The 19355-nt window shown below is 40.6% G+C and overlaps 2 protein-coding genes across 2 annotated transcripts; both read left to right on the top strand.

Moving 5' to 3' along the window:
- Positions 1 to 1255: 1255 nt before the first annotated feature.
- GPRC6A (G protein-coupled receptor class C group 6 member A) lies at positions 1256 to 12268 on the top strand (the record flags this gene model as incomplete). The annotated part of the gene is made up of 6 exons (XM_079550622.1): positions 1256 to 1449; positions 3156 to 3459; positions 4800 to 5627; positions 8396 to 8608; positions 9999 to 10122; positions 11148 to 12268. The coding sequence occupies 6 exons, from the start codon at positions 1256 to 1258 to the stop codon at positions 12266 to 12268; spliced, it is 2784 nt and encodes a 927-aa protein (XP_079406748.1).
- Positions 12269 to 16190: 3922 nt separating this feature from the next.
- FAM162B (family with sequence similarity 162 member B) lies at positions 16191 to 19308 on the top strand (the record flags this gene model as incomplete). The annotated part of the gene is made up of 4 exons (XM_079532878.1): positions 16191 to 16314; positions 16743 to 16854; positions 18907 to 19015; positions 19210 to 19308. 4 exons carry the CDS (start codon positions 16191 to 16193, stop codon positions 19306 to 19308), a joined length of 444 nt encoding a protein of 147 aa, XP_079389004.1.
- Between the last annotated feature and the right edge of the window lie 47 nt (positions 19309 to 19355).

Consider the following 19355-nt stretch of genomic DNA (forward strand, 5'->3'; position numbering starts at 1 on the left):
GAAAGTTTATTTCGTGCTTCTAATAAAAAATACTAGTACATTTCAAACTTTGATTTATTGACATTTTATTTCCATTGTATGCTTAAAATAGTACTTAGTGTTAACTCCTTAAGTAGTATATTTTATACTAGAGGCACATGGCTGAAGATTTCTTGTGACTTCCTCAACAAAATGACTACTTCCAATCCCAAACTTTAACAGCATAAGGTATCATTTGTCAGAAGGTTTAGAAGGTATGTGCAAAGTCATGGAAAATCAAACACCTGGGTAGCTGGAATTAGGCTTGAGGGAGCATTACTTGGGTGGAAAGAAGTAGGTACGTGTATATTTGCAGGTGGATAACTCAGGGTCAGGTTCTAACTATGTTTATGCTGCTATAAATCAAGAGGAATACCTTCAGAATAAATTAAATTTTTACAAGTCAGCACAAAGCAGAATAAACTGGTATCCTAACCTGCCCGTAAATGCATTTCATTAGATACATTAAAGAAAATGTAGACAGCTGTTTACTGTATACCGTGAACTACCAGTGAGATTACCACAAAGAAAGAAAGACAAGGCTCTGTATTATAAAAAAGAAGCTGCTGAATGGTGATTTAATGGATGATTAGCTTTTGCATTTGTGGTTAATATCTCTGTTGCAAATGGATACTCTATCTATAAAGAGTAAGTGGGGAAAAAAAAGGCAAAATATAATAATCCAGACTTACTTTTTGATCTTGTTGATTGTTTACTTTTGTTTGTTGCTTTCTTTTGTTTTTCTCTGTCTTCTATAAATACCACTGTAGCAACAGGGCCTTTTTTTCTGTACTTTTTGGATCAGACTCTTAAAGTAACATCACTACCATATTACATGATATCTCTCCACCCAGCAATCAGCTGGAAAGTACCAAGACAAGCCCAAACTTATACAAAAATATTTGCGAAGTGTTTCAGATTAAGAATAATAATTTTTGAATACAACAGAACAGATTTATGTCCAGCACTTCCTTTTATATTCATATTTCTTTTTCCTTCCCTCTCACTCCCCTGCACTCTCACGTTTTATGTGACAACATTGCTTTGGAGTTCTAATAAGTTCTAATAAGGTAACCTGAGTCAGTGAAGCAAATACGAGCAACTTATGAGGTGTGACTAACTTTGGAGCTCAGCCTTTTTTCCCTTACTGCTGTTTATAGATGACATAGGAACACTTGCTGGCACTGCAGCTGGCCTAATGGACTTAAAGCTGGGAGTGAGCAGGTGAAGCAGAAGCATGGCATTATTTAGCTTAGTGCTGATTCCATTTGTGATCAGCTCTGATGTTGTTTCTGCTTGCCAGAATACAGATGACTTTGTGGGTGCCAGTTCTCCAGGAGACATTATTATAGGAGGTTTGTTTGCAGTTCACAGTGAAATGCTGCATCCAGAAGAGCATCCTATGAAGCCAGTAATTCAGAACTGTGCTGGGTGAGTAACACGGCAAATTTCACATATAACAACTAAGAGATCACTGAAATCAGGCAAATCAAACAGTGTTGTGATCAACAAAATCTGTTTCTCTTGCATTTCTCAGTTTTTTAGAAGACTTTGGACATCACATAAGTTGCTTATAATATAACAAAGAATGACAAGGAATCACAGAGTTGTCATAGAAAATACTATGGCTGACCAAGGAAGGGAATGGTTATTTGATCCTATTTCAATCTTCATACAGAATCAAATAGCCCTAGAAGTTTGTGTTGAGGAACTATTTAATTGCCATGTTAACACTGTTTTGTTGCTCTGTGACTGAAGGACTCTGCCTTGCAGTTCATTATTTGTAGTGAAGTTGCCCCTAAATATTTTGAACACAGACAGTCTGCCCAATTTTGTCTAAACACATATAGAAGTATGCCCCTCACACCCATGCTGGTAGTCTATTGTACTACTGACTATGTTGCAATTGTTATAATCAGTGTAGATACTGTGTTTTGTACTACAACTGTGGCACTGTGTGATGGGATATACAGAACAGACACCATGTCATGTACGCATTCACGTTTATACTGCACATCAAAATATTTATTTTGTTGACTCCATATCCTACTTTTTGTAAATTCGGGAATGTGATATAATATAAATCCATACATGCATTTTCTTTCATTTTAATATAGGTACAATTCCGTAAGTTTTATTTTAATGTAGGGAATCCGTATGGGTTTATTTCAAAATGATGTCAAAGTTGGTTGTTTTGTCCCTATTTTATTATTTTTCTTCAGCCATATATTGTATCCACCTCATTTGAAATTTATTTTGGCTTGCAAGTTATGTAAACTTGACCATTGATTAAGAGGAGAGTTGGTTGCATTGCAGGCAGCCTGTATATTCTGATTAAGAAACTATCATATCCATAGAAGATAAGGAGAAAAGCTGTATTAACTTTGTTAATTTAGAGAAGATGTTAGGAGAATTTATGCAACCACAGGAAGACATTAATTTCTGAAGTATTTTCTTCTAGTCCTTTATTTTGTTTCATTCTTTTGGTGAAAACAAATATATTGAAACAAACAAACAAACAAAAACAAAAATTGCTGGGCTGAATGGGGCAAATTAGAACTGACTCTAACCGACACTTTCTGAAGATTTCCCTTGCAAATTTTCATGTATCACAATAACTGTAACTTTAGTGCCTGTTTTTCAGAAAAGTATTTTTATTCAGGTATTACTGAAGTATTATGTTAATTATGATTATTCTACCATTTAAGTGAGAAAGAAAATAATACAATTTTCTTTTTTTTTTTTTTAACAGCATGAATCTGAATCAATGGAGGGTCAGGTTGGGTGTTATTGAAAGGTTCTTCACCAGAGGGTGGTCGAGCACTGGAACAGGCTCCCCAGGGCAGTGGTTAGAGCCCCAAGATGTTAGAGTTCAAGAACTGTTTGGACAGCACTCCCAGACATAGGATTTGAAATTTGAGTGGTCCTCCATGGGGCTGGGAGATGGATTTAATGATGCTTGTGGGTGTCTTCCAACTCGAGATACTCTATAAATCTGATTCTATAAAACATGAGCAAATCACACCAAGAATTTCCTTTCAGTAGCTGGCAAAGCTAAAGGATGTGAACAGAATTTGCTTCAGTCTTGTTCCAGAAATATTTTTTTTCTAAAATGAAACTTCTGTGTTTTCTGACAGCTTTGAAATTCAAATTTTTCTTCAGACTCTTGCAATGATACATGCTATTGAAATGATCAACAATTCAACATTATTATCTGGAGTTACTCTGGGCTATGAAATCTATGATACCTGTGCAGAAGTTACAAAAGCCATGGCATCTGCTCTGAGGTTCCTGTCCAAATCCAATACTTCTAAGGATATTGTAGAGTTCAAGTGTAACTATTCAGACTATGTACCAAGAATTAAGGCAGTCACCGGAGCCAGCTACTCTGAGGTGTCAATGGCAGTTTCAAGGCTATTGGCTTTGCAACTAATCCCACAGGTAGGTTTGAGGGAATTATTTCATTTGAGACAGAGGATCAAATTTACCATGGCTAGATGTGGATCTGATTGGAAGGAGTGCAAGTCACAGTTGTTCCAAAAAAAAAGTTTTGGTCCTGCTGCTCTTCAAGCAGCTATAGAGGAGAAGGAATATGACTACTCCTTCCCCAAACATCCTTCTCTATTTCCAGCTGCTCCAGTACTATTTCTAGTTCTTACAGTCCCATGCTTGCACTTAGGCTGGTGCTTCCATTATTACTTTCACTGTTACAAGAAAAAAAAGTTGTGGTCAAAACCAAAATCATCTTGTGCTGCACACTGATTTTGGTTATTTGACATATATTACCTTTCAGCAAAGTAGCATAAACATGCAAAAAAAATTAAAATATGAGCTAAATGTAACTTTTAATTGAATCTTTTCCCTTTCATTGGGAGGAAATAACTATGGCCTCCAGCTCCACAATAGGAGCTATATTTGATATATAAATTAAAAGCCACACTTAAAATTACTCAAAAGGTAAATTATAAAACAAATTTACTTTGTGACATAGAGATGGAAAAGGTGACCTAGTAGATTTTTCTCATCTATAGTATGTGCAATCTGCTGACATTAAGATTTGATATCTTCTCCAGATAGGGGGCTCTCATTTTGGGAAGCTTAGATTTGTTAAGAACTGTCAAGCAAGATAAGAAATATTACAGTAGGAAAAACAACAAATTAGACAAAGGTTAAAAAGTAAATACATTTAAATTACATCTTTTTCAGTTATGTTTTTTCTTGCTATTCACTATAGAAAGGCTAAAATTTCTACATAAGAAAAAATATTATATTGTTCTTTAATATTAGATACGCTCTTTTTTTTCCTCCGATAGGATTTTCTAACAGACCTTATGACCCCTTTAAAGCACAGTAATTAAATTTTTGAGAAAAAATAAATAAGTGGGTTGACTATACTAACATAGTGCAAAAAAAAAAAAAAAAATTGCAAAATGTAGGCATACTAGAAATTTTAATAACAGCTCCAACAACATTTGAGTACTTCTAGTGTGTTAAGTATTGTACAGGTTAAATCAAAATCCAACATAACTTTCAGATCCATTTACAACGTTTTAATCTCTGCTTTTAGTAAAGCAATTAGGTGCACAAAGATGAAAATGAGGGAAAGGGTGCTGGGCACAGGCCTATGTTCCAACAGCAGGATTAAGAATCCTGCCCTGCTTGACTGCACTGTGTTTGCCCCCAGTCACAGCAGGGATGGAAAAGCAATAGTGGCAATTTTGGGGCTCTCAGAATCCTTTGGAGGAGACCACTTCCATAACTAAACAGTTGTATCTTCCTAGGTCAGTCCTGCATCATCAGCTGAAATCCTCAGTGACAAAATCCGTTTTCCTTCTTTCTTGAGGACTATCCCCAGTGATTTCCATCAGACAAGAGCAATGGCCCACCTGATCTGTGAATCTGGGTGGAACTGGATTGGAGTAATAGCCACCGACGATGACAACGGGCGCTTTGCTCTGGAGAGCTTTGGTGTCCAGGCCATGGCAAACAGTGTTTGCATAGCTTTCAAAGAAATGCTGCCTGCCTATCTCTCTGATAACACCTTTCATACAAAAGTTGATTGTGCAATCGAGAAGATTGTCAAGGAAACCAGAGTAAATGTCATTGTAGTCTTTATGAGACAATTCCATGTGCTCAAACTATTTAAGAAGGCAATTGAGAGAAATGTAAAAAAGATTTGGATTGCAAGTGATAACTGGTCAACTGCAGTGAAAATCAGTACAATGCCCAACATCAGGAAGCTGGGAACTGTTGTGGGATTTGGATTTAAAAACAAGGACGTATCCACATTCCAAGACTTTCTGAGAAATATTCATGAAAGGCCCACTGAAAACAACAAGTTTTTACTTGAGTATATTATGCTTTTGTCAGTCTGTGCACACCTGGACAACTACGATTTTCAAATGTGTATTTCAAGCCAATCCCAGTACGACCTGATGCAAATTGTTGAGAACAAACATCAGATCTGGAGAGATGATTTTTTGAGTGCCAACATTGAACCAGGATTTATCCATAGTACTATACTTGCAGTGTATGCCATTGCCCATGCCATAAAAGGGCAATGCAAAGACAGAAACTGCAAGGACCCCTCTGCTTTCGCCCCCTGGGAGGTACGGTGTTAATTCTTTGAGGTCCTGTTCTCTCTATATAACTTCCATCTCACTTTTCCTCTTGCATTCCTGGATTTTCATGTTTAGTTCTTTTACTAAATGAGTTCTTATTCCTGTTTCTGCCTTTCCTTAAAACTGCATGGGACAAGTGAAACCACAGCTCATCTCCCAGAGCAGCAGTTGCTAATTAGTTATGAGAACTGGAATCTAGCTTTCTTCCCTTGCTTTGGCCCACACAGGATCAAAAACTGCTGATGCTAAGCCATGGCTCTATTCTGCTGTAGATTGAGATGTACTACTGCAGTTTATATACTGAGATAACTGGCTGATCCATGGAAATAAGTAGGAGGCATTACTTTCAGAGCAAACTATGTATGTGCAGCCCAGGATAGTTCTCTTCACTTAGTATGGCCTAGGCAAGCCAAAATGTTGGACACCCAAGCACTAACCTAGCACTTCCCCCATCATCTTCAAAGAAGGCATCGGCTTGGATGAAGACTCCAGTCTCTAAGCTGCTTCCTGGAACATCTCATTAGCTACTTGAACAGGATAGAACATAAATGTGCAATCAATCTGGTTGACATAGATGTTCTGCCACTAAATACTAGTCCTGTTTCTGCAAACTGCTGTAATACTCAGCAGTGTGCTCTAGAGAGGTAGAGATGTTACAGAAGAGAACAGAGTTTCAAATCCCCCCTCTATCTCTAACTGCTTTCTCCATTTTGTCTGAGCTCAGGTAAATTCCTCTATAATGTAATTTTTCTTGGAAATGAAAATGTAGCAGACCATTCTTGTGTCTGATCATGAGTTACAGGGAAATGGCTGGTAGAAAAATGTGACACAATCTTGAAGATGAGTGAGGTACTTGTTATCAGACTTTACAAGGTGGGAAAAGAACAGGAAAAATCAGACAAGTAAACCTGACCTGACCTTTTACCTGAGAACCTGCTCAGGAGTATTCACTTTTACACACTTTTACTCAGAGGATTAAACAAAAGTTCATTTAAAAGTCAAACACCCACTGAAGCTCTCTGACTTGCTCTGACCTCTCATCCTGGGTCAGGGCAGGTCAAACCAAGATAGGGGATTTGAAAAAAACAGCAGCCACAGGAACAAATTCTTACATGAATTTGTAAAAACAGATGGGACAAATTCAGGATAGTTCTATGGGATATGCAACTTTATGGGGCTGCGTTTACATCACTGCTGAATTAAATCCCAAACCACCCAAATTTAGTATCCTGTTTAGAAGCTAAGAACTCTTGGAGAAACTCCCAGTGCTGTTTCCATAACACATTTCTTCTAAATTAACTTCAGCCCCTCCAGAAATGGGTATATTTAAAGACAAGGATACAGCAAATCCGTATCACTCTCCTCAACATACAGAAAAATATCAAAGTCATTTCTATTATATATTTGCAAAAATAAATATAAATTAAATAATGATGGTTACTAATTACTAGCTCCTTCTGTTTGAAGCTGAAGATGTCTTCCAAAAGTTTTTGTTATTGTTATTTGTATTCTGTATTTTAGAGAAATTGGAAGAGTGAAGAAGAGGAAGATTAAACAACTAACCTGAGAACAGTGAACCAAAAATTCCCTGTTCAGTCCCACAAGACTGTGCAATGTCCAAATCAAATGAAATGTCACTTAGATGCATGTTCTCTTTCACCATGTATTTGCAGACAGGCAGTGAGAATATATAAATTGTGAAGAAGTGATGTTGTACATGAAAAAAACTTACAGATGCCACATTTTTTTTACACATATATCTATACCAGAACCTTTTAAATAACAGCATATTTTTTAAATGCTATAACTGTCACACAGGAATCCATGTAAGAGTGCTTTTCAAGGGGGATTCAAATTTGTCCATTCACTGAATCCTCGGTTTGTTTTTTGTTGTTAATTAACTCCTATTGCCAAAAGTTGTTAGGCTTGCAAAGTAATAAAACCTGCTTGCAGTCTCCTCGTGAATTGGGATTGTGTTCTGTATGCTTCAACCTGTCCTTTTCTAGATTCACAATGAACCTTTTAAATCTGTGTGTTTTTTTTTCATGTGGGAGCAAGAAATTTCACCCTAGTGAACCGAATGGGTTGAAATATTAAGCTAGATAGTTGTCTTATAGAAATGTGCTTGCCATGAAATTTCCTATGAGGCATCAAATATAACCTTGTTGTCTATTGCCATTGTGCCATATATCAATTTATCTGAGTAAAATGGCATTTATTATTCATACCATAACTCAGAACCTCACCTTGCAATACACAATATCAGAGCCTCAGCTGAAAATGTTAAATGAGGTATTTCCAGCACTGGGGGAGGTTACACTGGAAGGAGGTATTGCCCAGATCCACTTTGTTGACAGTATGGTAAAAACAGGAGCATCAATGACAGCCATTCTTTACAGTAAGGAAAGTTCTAAAAGGCCTTTCTTTTTCCTGCAAGTAAAGCATTTTCTGTCCCGAAATTTCCAAGGCTGGAAATGTAAGTACTAATACACAGGTATCTGCATACATTGCATAAAGTTGAAAAATGATTATCTGTGCTATATAGATTTTTAAGGCCAACAAGGATTCTCAGAATAATGTAAATCTGTGTAGGATGTAGGATTAACAGTTATACAGCTCGCTTTTAAGATGATACCACTTGTAGAAAGCAACATCTCTTTTTTTAATTTGATATTACCATACTAATGTTAAACTATTCAGTGTATCACACTGAAATGACACTGATGTATGCCACTGTTTCCTATATTTATGTTCAGCTCCTTGAAGAACTTAAAAAAGTTACAATCATTGATGATGATAAAGAAATCAAGTTTGACTCCAAAGGCGATATGAGCTCTGGTTATGATGTACTTCTTTGGAAAGAAGTTGATGGCCACATGGAAATCACCACTATGGCAGAATATGACCCAGAAAATGGTTACTTCATCTTTGAGGATGAGGAGAAAAAAAAAGAATTTCTGGATTTAAAGGTAACTTTTATTTTGTTGACCAAACATCTGAAATCTATTTCATGTGTGTCCTTCTTCCTCTGGTGTTTGCAACTGAAGTGTGTGTAAAAAATCACTCATTTGCTGTCATATTCTCCTTTCAGAATGATGCATCCTCTCTAGGTAAGATTCAACTACCTTTATGCATTCTGAGATGCACATGAGCCTGTAAGCAGTCTCAGTGATTTGAAATTAAGTTATTTCTCCATAATTCCCCTAAGAGGTTTCCTATAATGTGTAAATCAAATGTGTCCAAAGGATACTATTCCAGAATGCAAAATTGAGTTTTAGAACAGAAAATGACTACTTATATATGTCTCCTGCCTTGCCACAAGGCAACCATTTATTTTTCATAAATGGATGCATATCTACTGTTTTACAGTTGGGGAAAAATAAGCCTTGTTGATTATTTACTCCTGTTAGAGCTGGGGTCAGTACAAACACAGGAGTATGAGATAGGTGGCACCATCTGGAACCCCAGCACCAGTGCAGAGAGAAGGAGTGGTTAACCCCAGTCAGTTCCAGCTGGATAATGTCACCTGCGCATGGTGAAGGCTTTGGGGATTTGTGCAGCTCTGCCTCAGTGTGGCTCTGTGCTAGCACACCAGAAGAAATGCTGTTTACAAGGTGGGATGAATGTAGTTTCTGTGTAGCCTTAGTTGAAAGAAAATGCTAAGGACAGAAGATCTCTTTTCTTGTCCATCTTCACGGTGCTGCTCAGAATGGCAACTTGTAAGCCCTAACCTGCAGGGAGAAGAAACAGCAACATCCCTCAGGACTCCATTTACAAGGCTTATCTTGGAAGAAGGCCCTGAATCCAGCTCTTGAGAGAGGGCCCCGACCACACACACCTTGAGTAGTGCCTGATGACCCAGGGGTGAGCTGCTGTGTGGGTGACATGGGAGAAACACTTCCAATAGAACCAGAGAATCTGCTCTGCACTCAGAGCTGTTGAGCAGGATGTCAGGACTGCATTTGTGGTGTGGTCTATCTGAAACCCCTCCCAAATGCTTCTGTTCTTTCTTTGGATCTGGATCCCAGTGGTCTAACTTCCAGTTTCAAAGCTGAATGAGACACTTGGATGTAAATTTTAAAGCTACATACAGTCGCACTGATTTAGGGCCAAAAAATAAAATGGTCATGTAAATAGGGCCCCATCCTGTCCCTTCTTGAGTGTGTGGAGAAAACGTAAGAAATTCAGAGTCCTCTTCAGATTCTTTAACATCATCTTCAGATTGCCTTAAAATATGTTAGATATTAAAAGAGTTCAAATCATAGTAGAATTGAAGGCTTATTTTAACAGTCTGTAGTAATCAGTAATGCCTGAACTTTTTCTTTTTTTTTTTTCCAATTTGTTCTCTGCACACTGCAGAAGGTTCCATCAACATGCTCCCAGCACTGCAGACCAGGACAGATGAAAAAGGTTACAGAAAGTCCACACACGTGCTGCTACGAGTGCGTTTATTGCCCAGAAAACCATTACAGCAATCGAACAGGTAAAGAATTGTGATCCAAATAAAGGTTTATTTAGAGGTCAATACAATTGTTTTGTTCGTGAATAATGCACCTTAGCAACCGCGGGTATAACTTTGGAATGAGGTTAAAACATTTGTTAATGCTTAGCTTTACAGATAAAAAAAAGAGAAGAACAGTATGCAGCATATAAGATGAGATTTCCGTGCTTTTTAGAATATGAAACTTTAAAAAATTAGACTTTGTAGCTGAATATTGTTATCTGTGTTTGGATGAAAAGTATGGCTGATGTTTCAGTGAGACACATCTCATGACAATAGAGCCTTGCTTCTGTGTCTTTCTGCAACACAGAAAGTCCAATGCAAGTACAAGGGTTATTTATTTGCTTGCTGGCATACTTTTTATCTTAAGTAGGAGAACTATGATGTTTTATATGAGAGTGTAGTAGTATTACTATCAAATCTGATGCTTATTCTGGTTCATTTTCAGTTTGAGTAAGGTTTATAAAAGGAAGAAATTAAATACGGAGAAGAGAGATAGAATTAAGAAAATTGGGGTACAATGTACTTCTAAAGTCTTGATAGTTAGAAAACAAAGAAATTGCATGCTATGTCTTTTATTATTAAAAAGCTGTGACATTTCTCCATAGCAGATAACAGGAATTTCACAGGAAAAGTAACCTTTGAAAGTGGAATCTACATCACTGTGTGTTCTTGCTGTTGCATTTCAAAAGATTTCTGAACAAAGAAAGATTTTTTTCTTGTTGAACTAGGTAAATGAAAAAGCTGCAGTTCCACTCTCTGTAGGGCAATTTGTTCAAATTCAGGCCAGCATCGTGCTGCCAGTGAAGGTTTACCAAGCTCTATCCCTGTGGTGTGTCCATGGCAAGGGGTACTCCAGGTAGCTGCATACCTGGCCCACGCCTCACTTTTTGCCCCATATCCCTTCTCACCTTCTTGCATCACAAGGCAGCACCTTTACATCACCATTCACTTGGTAGTTTATTTGCTTTGGGTTCCTGAGTTACCTTCATTTTTTCTGTTTTCAGATATGGATTATTGCTACCGGTGCCACAACAAAACCTACTGGGCACCGGTGAACAGCACTACATGCTACAGAAAAACAATCCACTTCCTCGACTGGTCAGACTGGTTTGCTATTTTCCTGCTCCTCCTCTCTGCCTTCGGGGTTGTGCTCATTTTTTCCATCAGTGCAATATTCACTAAAAACTTGAGCACACCAGTTGTAAAGGCATCCGGAGGTTTAACTGTCTGCTATATTATCCTCCTCAGCCACTTCTTCATTTTTTTAAGCACTGTGTTCTTCATAGGTGAACCCACAGAGTTCAAATGTAGAACTCGGCAAGCCCTCTTTGGCGTAAGTTTTGCACTCTGCATTTCATGTATTTTAATAAAATCACTAAAAATTTTACTAGCCTTTAGCTTCGATCCCAAGCTGCAGAATTTCTTGAAATGTGCCTATAAACCTGTAACCATTGTATTCATCTGCACTGGGATTCAGGTTATCATTTGCACCTTCTGGCTAATATTTAGGACGCCTTTTGTAAAGCAAAATTTCTCTATTCCGAGAGCCATCATTCTGGAGTGCAACGAGGGCTCTGTTGTGGCTTTTGGGATTATGCTGGGTTACATAGCTGCTCTAGCCTTCATCTGCTTCATATGTGCCTTTAAAGGCAGGAAGTTACCAGAGAACTACAACGAAGCTAAGTTCATAACATTTGGCATGCTAATTTACTTTATAGCATGGATTGTATTTATCCCTGTCTATGTAACTACGTTTGGCAAATACCTACCAGCGGTGGAGATCATTGTTATATTAATATCCAATTATGGGATTCTCTGTTGCACTTTCTTTCCTAAGTGCTATATCATAATTTACAAACAAGAAACAAATACAAAGTCTGCCTTCCTCAAGATGATTTACACGTACTCTTCCAAGAGTGTGGGCAGCATTGCTGTCAGCCAGATTTCCTTGGACTCGAAGTCTTCCAGCTCCCGAATCACTGCATCAGACTCATGTAATGCTGAGAAAAGCTCTGTGAATGGAAACTGCCATATTCAAGTGACTGGGCAGACACCAGTAAAAGAGAAAGCTGCTTCTCAAAGTGCAGCAAGGACTCTGTCCAGGAAAAGGCTGTCCAGCATATGACTGGGCATTGCTGAAGTACTAGAAGAAGAAAAGCCATTCTCCTTCAGATCTCTCTCTTTTTGGTACACCCAAGGAAAGCACACCATGCAAACCATACTCTGATGGTTATTCATTGCTAGGTTTGAAAGGCTTTCCTTGGAACCCCAGCTATTGTGGGGACCTCCAGCATCTCTCCCCTGTCTCCCTTCCCATCCCCAACCCATTCATACAAACCACCAGAGCCAGGACCTCAGTGCTCTCAGCCAAACACAAGTGTCAGCAAGGCCTTACTTCTCACAGACAAGCAGGCAGGAATGCATGGACTCACACAGTTTTTCTAATGTCTTTTCTACCCAATTGCTTAAGGAGCTCTTCTTCTCACCTGGATCTGTTTCACAGGTCAAACAGAGCCCCCTCCTAGTCTTTGTTTGCCAGGATAAACAAGCCCAGTCCTTTTGTCTCCACTTTTAAGATAGGCTTTCTATTCTCCTGAACATCCAAAAGCAACTTTTTCAGCCAGATTGAGTGAATCCTTTGTTGGTTTTAAATTCTGTGTCCAAAATTGTGTGCCTTATTCCATATGAGTGCTGCAGCAACATCTAAAGTTCCTTGTATTTACTATAGAGATAATGAATTGAAGAAAGGGCTGTGTAAAAATAGAAGGATTTACCCGGACTGCTGCAGTTGTTTGTAGGCTCACTTACTTTTTTTCTGTACTCAGAAATACACTGATTTTCCTGCCTCACACACTTTCTCTAATTCATGTGGAGAGATGACCCATTACACTTGTCCCCAGATATCCTCTTTTTTGAAGGAACGAAATTTCCTTCCTTCCACAATATGCAACATCAAAGCTTACAAGCATAAATTGATTCCCTTCATTAGCATAAATAATGTAATAATCAGAATCAGCATGAATGCACCCTGTGAATTTTAGCTTAATTGACACTTGGTCAAAAAGTCTAACTTTTACAAGAACATGACATTACACCACTCCAGTGCATTAAAATCACACCAGAATGAGCTGCTCTGGAAGTCTCTGCTCTGCAACTCCACGAATATGGCTACACAGCATCTTCTGTGCAAGAGGCACTCTCCAGGAAGGAGGACTGTCAGCTGGGACAGCCACACTGCATCTCCTAGTCAAGGATGGCCAAGTCTTGTGCTGGGCAGGGCACAGCTTTTCTGTGGAGCTGTCTCACAGCTGGGGTGGAGGAGAACATCTTCAGACACTGAGCAGCAGAAGGCTTTCGAAGAACATTTCTATGTGTTCATGAGGCCCCTGGCGTGGACCAGAGAAACCCTGCTTTGCAACATTAACTGCAAAAAGATGCTTACCTCTTCAGTTTGGTCCATGCTTCTGTTTAGATGTGGAATGATGGTACTCTGTTGCAGGCCAAAATAAAGCTTGGCAGACTTGTTGTTGCATGTTGTGTTATTGTTATATGCAATAGATCTATTTTTCAGCGTTTCTATTTATATGCCGCAACCGACATCTGCATGATTTTCCTACTCAGATTTGTTTAAAAGGTCTACAGATCAAATTTCAGCAACGGACACAATTTCTGAAATCACTGTGATGCAGACTTACATAAGTCATGCAAATCTGGGAAGACAGTTTTTAAGTGGTATGAATGGCAGGGTGTAATTTATATACAGATTTGAGCAATTACGTACTTTCTGCAGCCGACTGGAAATGCTGCAGGCTTATGCACGTACATTTGTACAATAACTGCTGTTTGTGCTTCAGTGGTTGTGAGTCCCATTCAGAACACAAACCTACGTGCAGTGCGGTTTGGCTGCTCCTACAGTTTGGCTGCCAGTGTAGCAAAAAGAAGAACACAAAGCTTTCATCACATGATGAGTTCCAAAAAGCTAATTTGGATAAAAGTTTGTACATATATTTACTGTTTTCAGAAGCAGTGAGCATATCATTTATTGAACACTGGGGTGATTAAAGTCATGTCCTTGTTAAAAACTGAATTGGCTTGCTTCATTTCTTCATCTGCAGGCTGGTTTGGCCTCGAGAAGCAGTAGCAGAGCCCCCTTTCGCTGCTCCCACCCGCCACAAGCCGGGGCGCCGAGTGCGGTCAGGCGGTCCCCCCTACGGGACAGGGAGGGAAGTGCCTCCAGAGGGCGGTGGCAGCAGTATGGGCGTCCCGCAGCGCCTATCCGTAACGAAAGGGATCGCATAAGGCAGAAATTCAGGGGAAGAGCATGAAAAAGCAAATACATCCCATCCTCCTAGGAACCTCTCAACTGCGTGCACACCTCTGGTCCACTTCTCCAGAGCCATCAAGCCCCCTTTGTCCATGACTTCCATGAGCTCTCTGTCTCTCCAGCAACTCACAACTTCTGTGCAGAGCATAATCAGCCAGACCCGGGAGAGGTGATGCAATAGGTTTTTGGCAGAAAATGCTCATAAAATTAAGTAAAACAAAATGAAATAGACAAAAAGATTCCAATCTCTGCTGCATGTCCTTAAACATCTGAGTAGATGTGAGTGCAGGGACAAAGGGGATGATTCTTCTTTCCAGACCAGGGCATGCTCTGCCTTCTTCCTTTGGAAAGATCCCACCACAAATTGCGACAATGCTAGTGTGTGTGTGTGTCCATCTTCAAGTTTTTTTTATCTCTGAAAGTGTCAGAGAGGACACATGCTCCCCAAACATTGATGTTCAGGGAAGTCAAGAAAACAGAAATGATATTTGTTAGAGAAGAGTGTGAAGCTGCACTATTCGCTCTTTGGGGTTGTATGTCATTCATTGCAATAATGCTGAATAATGGACACTGAAGCTCTTGGTCACTTCTTTTGGTGCTTTTTCATCTCCCCAGAGACATCATGTAAAAGGGCAGAGCTGTTCTGTGCACGTGCAGAGGTGCATGTTCTTCCTCCCTACAACTGTTAAGAGACACGAGAAAGCCAGTGCCTGGCTTTTGCACAGGTCTAAGATAAACTTGGTTTGTTTAAAGAAGTCCCATTTGCAGGAAATTTTATTCCAGTATAGAATGTGGGAAGTTGGTTTTCATTTTCTTGACAATTTGCTGTCAGAAAGAGCTGCCTAACTCAGGCTGTGCTGCTGAGAACAGGGAATAAAGTTTTGTCTACAAATGATTCACGAATTCTGCCTCACACTCTCCCACTGAGCACAGACCTGTATGCTGCCACCTCACAATGCAGCCCTGATGAACAGGGCCCCATCTGTTCTGCTAGCACACCTCTGGAGTCTTTATGGCATTCATTGTGATAACAGAAAACAATAAATTCTGGGGTTCTGGCATTGGCTGGATCACAGAATCATAGAATCACAGAATGCCTTGAGTTGGAAGGGACTCATAAGGATCATAAAATCCAGCTCCTGGCTCCACACAGGACCACCCAAAAATCAGACCATATGTATGAGAGTGCTGTCCAAATGCTTCTTAAACTCTGGCATCTTAGGGCTGTGACCACTGCCCTGAGGAGCCTGTGCCAGTGCCCTGACCACCCTCTGGTGAAGAATCTTTTCTGGATAACCAACCTGACCTTGCCTGTCATGACTGGAAGATGTAACATCACCTGCTGATCCACGCACTGGGAGTGCTCCAGCTGAGACACTGTAGGCTATCTTGCACAGCACTGCCACAAGCTGCTTGCTAAATACATATTCCGTACCGCTTTCCAGACTTCCTTTTAATGTTTGTTTGTTGTTGTTATTTGTTTTCCCCAAAGGATATTTTGGTACTGTGTGAGCTTGGACCGCCCCGAGTGTTTCTCTCATCAGTCCCATATGACTGCTTTAAGGTGGGCGGGTAAAGTGGAGGCAGGCAGCTCCTCTCAGCCCCCCAGAGCTGAGCAGGGCAGAGCAGAGCAGAGCAGGGCAGAGCAGAGCAGAGCAGAGCAGAGCAGAGCAGGGCAGAGCAGAGCGAGGGACCCGGCGGTGTGGGCTGCCCGGCCGTACCCATGCTGCCACTGCCGCTGCGCCTCCTCCCCGGGAGGCTGAGAGGTGCCCCGCTGCTCCGCCCGGCCTCACTAAGAGGAGCCGCCGCCGGCGACGGGCCCGGGCGGGGCCCAGGAGACCCCCGAGGTAAGGACAGGGCTAGGCTGGGGATTGAGGGCCCCCCACGGTCACCCTGGCTTCGTTATTTTGCCTTCTGGCTTAAACGCCCAAGTGTGAGTCTGTAGGTAGAGGGATGTTTGAACGAGAGCCACAAGGATGCTCCCCAAGGAAGGTGGTCCAAGGGCTGTGCAGAGGGATAAGCACCTCCATCCCTCTATCCCTGGAGAAGCTCAAGGCCAGGTTGGATGGGGCCATGGACAGCCTGAGCTGGTGGGGCAGCTCAGCTCTCAACAAGGATATGAACCCGGATGGGCTTTAGGGTCCCTTCCAACACAAATATAATTCTGTGGTATGATTCCTCCTCTGGCCACTAGAGCACTAAGAGGGATTTGCTCTTTCCACTCATTACTGCCACTCATCATGGCCTGATGGGGTGTTTCTTTCCAATCCTTCAGCTGAACAGGCACACAAGGTGGTTGCAAGCTACAAACCTTCAAAGTTTGACAAAAAAATCCTCCTGTGGACCGGTCGCTTCAAAACGGAAGAAGAAATTCCTCTGAGGATCCCGTAAGTTTATTCCAAGGGTGGCACTGGGTTGAAGGGCATGAAGCAGAGGGTGCCCAGCAGAGCACTGCTGAGCTCAAACTGGGAAGAACTTTTGGCACTGAGAGCTTTGAAATGAACTAGCAGGAAGAAAACTCTCCTGTGTTGCTGACAAGTTAGAAAAAATGTTCCCTACTGGAGTCCCCAGATGCTGTAATTAAGAATTGGACTCTTGCCTTGGTCTCTGCATGTTGTTGGTATACATCCACACTGCCTTGTTTGTTTATTCCTGATGTGTAATCAGAGAAGGATGTTATCATAAAATGCGTGTTCTATTTATTGCCCCCATAAACAGCTCTAAGGGAGCTGAAAGCCGCTAAATGATTGCATCAGCCAAACTGCAATTTATTATAGCTTAAAGAAGAATATGAGGAAAAAAAAATAGATACAGAGGTCGTGAGAAAAAAATCCCCAAAGGCAAATCCTAGGACAGTTGAATACTTGATGCAGCCTCAGCCTCTGGTTGACCCCTGCTCACCTCAACTTGCTGTAAGTTGCTTTTCCCAAGGTCTCCAGGACCACTTTGTGCCATTGCAGCACACAGAACTGTATGAACCACTGAGGGTGTCCCCCAGCCTTTCCTTCACCTGTTTGTTCCCAGCAGTGTTGCTGCTGCTTCTGGGGCTGAGCAGCAGCTTTACCGGAGTGTCCAACTGCTCTTGCTCAGTGCTTATCCCACTGCCTTTTCTTACAGGAAGGTTCAGGCAGGTCTCAGAAGCATTATTTGCACTACTGAAATCATTGAAAGGTGTTTGTAAAGGTACTCTGCTAATCGCTGCACATGTGCACAGTAACCACTTGGACAGACTTTCTACCTTCTGTGTGAGCAACACATTTCTAGGAGTCACCACAACATTCTAAAATAAGTTAGTTTTAAGACATTGAAGTTGAACTGTATCAGTTTTCAGTGTTAATAAAGCACTGCAAGAAACTGTTTGCTACCTGTGAACAAAATGTGGCTGCTGAAGATGTGTGGTAAGATGAGGGTCAAACCTGCAGCCCTCACTCAAAATGTTTATATCAATGACAGCAAACAGCTGTTACTGCCTTCGGCAGAGGCTTAGCCAGGACCTTGATGAGGGATAGAGTAACAGAGTCCCTAATGTGCAATTAGAGGAGATAATAAGGTTTGTTCTCCTTAAAGCAGAGACAGAAAGCTAGGAGAAAGTGAAAACCTGCTTCTGAAGAATTTCAATTAGTGCACTGAGAAATATAATTAGGTTTATAAGCCAGACCAATAACACTTAGAGCTTTGCTTTTGTTCTTACAAACGGCTTCTGGATTAATGGCTTTAGGTGGCAGTCTGTTGTGCGGTTTGTTTTAAAGATGTTGTGCTTACATTGTAATGTGAAAGGGGTTTCTTGTAACCATTGCATTGCCAGCCATTAGCCAGGAACCTGCCCTGCATCCGGGTGCGTGTGATGTAAGGACTGGGGGAAGTACAGCAGAGCTGCCTGTAATTTGTCCTTTTCATTGTTAAACCTTTGAGAAACATGTATTTATATATATATACATATATGCATATTTGATGTATTTAAAACCAATTTAAGAAAATAAAGGAAAATAGCACACATTCAGTACTATAACAAATATCATAGAAACAGTGCTTGCCAAGTGCCATGTCTGGCTCAGGGAATGACTTCACTGAAATTTCTGGATGTTTGCAATAATGGGGAGGTTTCCCTTATTCCTGGTTCTCATAAATCCCCCTACATCACACTATGAGCTTCAGGTGCAATTTGTAGCATGTTTACCTCAAGCACTTCAGTGCAAATGGTTTTTTTTTTTTTTTTTTTTTTTTTTTTTTAGATTAAAATATTCCACAATCCTTTAAATGTCATTTTTCTGCTGGAAATGGTTAAGGGTGCACCTGGGTGGTACAAACCCAATCACCACAGCAACAGATGCTTCTTTCCAGTCGATTTATTTCCACTCTGCAGTAGTGATATTACAACTGTGAGGTCTTGAGAAATGTTTCCATTTTTTAATGACTCCGTTCCAAAACTTTAATTGCAGGCCAGAGATGCTAGACAGGGCAAGGAACAAAGCCCGTGTTAAAGCTTGTTACATCATGATCGGCCTTTCAATTGTTGCCTGTTTTGCAGTGATTGCTTCAGCAAAAAAGGTGAGCATACTGCTGGCTAGCTTCTGTGTAGCATACCTCAAAGTGGTGGAATTCTGTGAGAACTTAAGGTAACAGTGCTCCCATTGCTTTGAAACAAAAGCATTAAGTTGGTGGTTAATCCCGAGACCAGGCCCATTTCTCCATGCCAATGGTGACTCACAACACTACTCTCAAGAAGGGCTTTCCTTCCGCAGGCTGCAGCACGGCACGAATCCCTGACAAGCTGGAATTTGGCAAAGAAGGAGAAGTGGAGGAAAGAGGCCGCACTGGCAGCGGAGTCAAAGCCAAAGTAACTTTGTGAGATGCCTCGTGTCCTTGTAGGAGCAAAGTTAACAGTCAA

The sequence above is a fragment of the Tetrao urogallus genome (assembly GCF_951394365.1).
Source record: "Tetrao urogallus genome assembly, chromosome: 2".
In the NCBI taxonomy this organism is placed as follows: Eukaryota; Metazoa; Chordata; class Aves; order Galliformes; family Phasianidae; genus Tetrao; species Tetrao urogallus.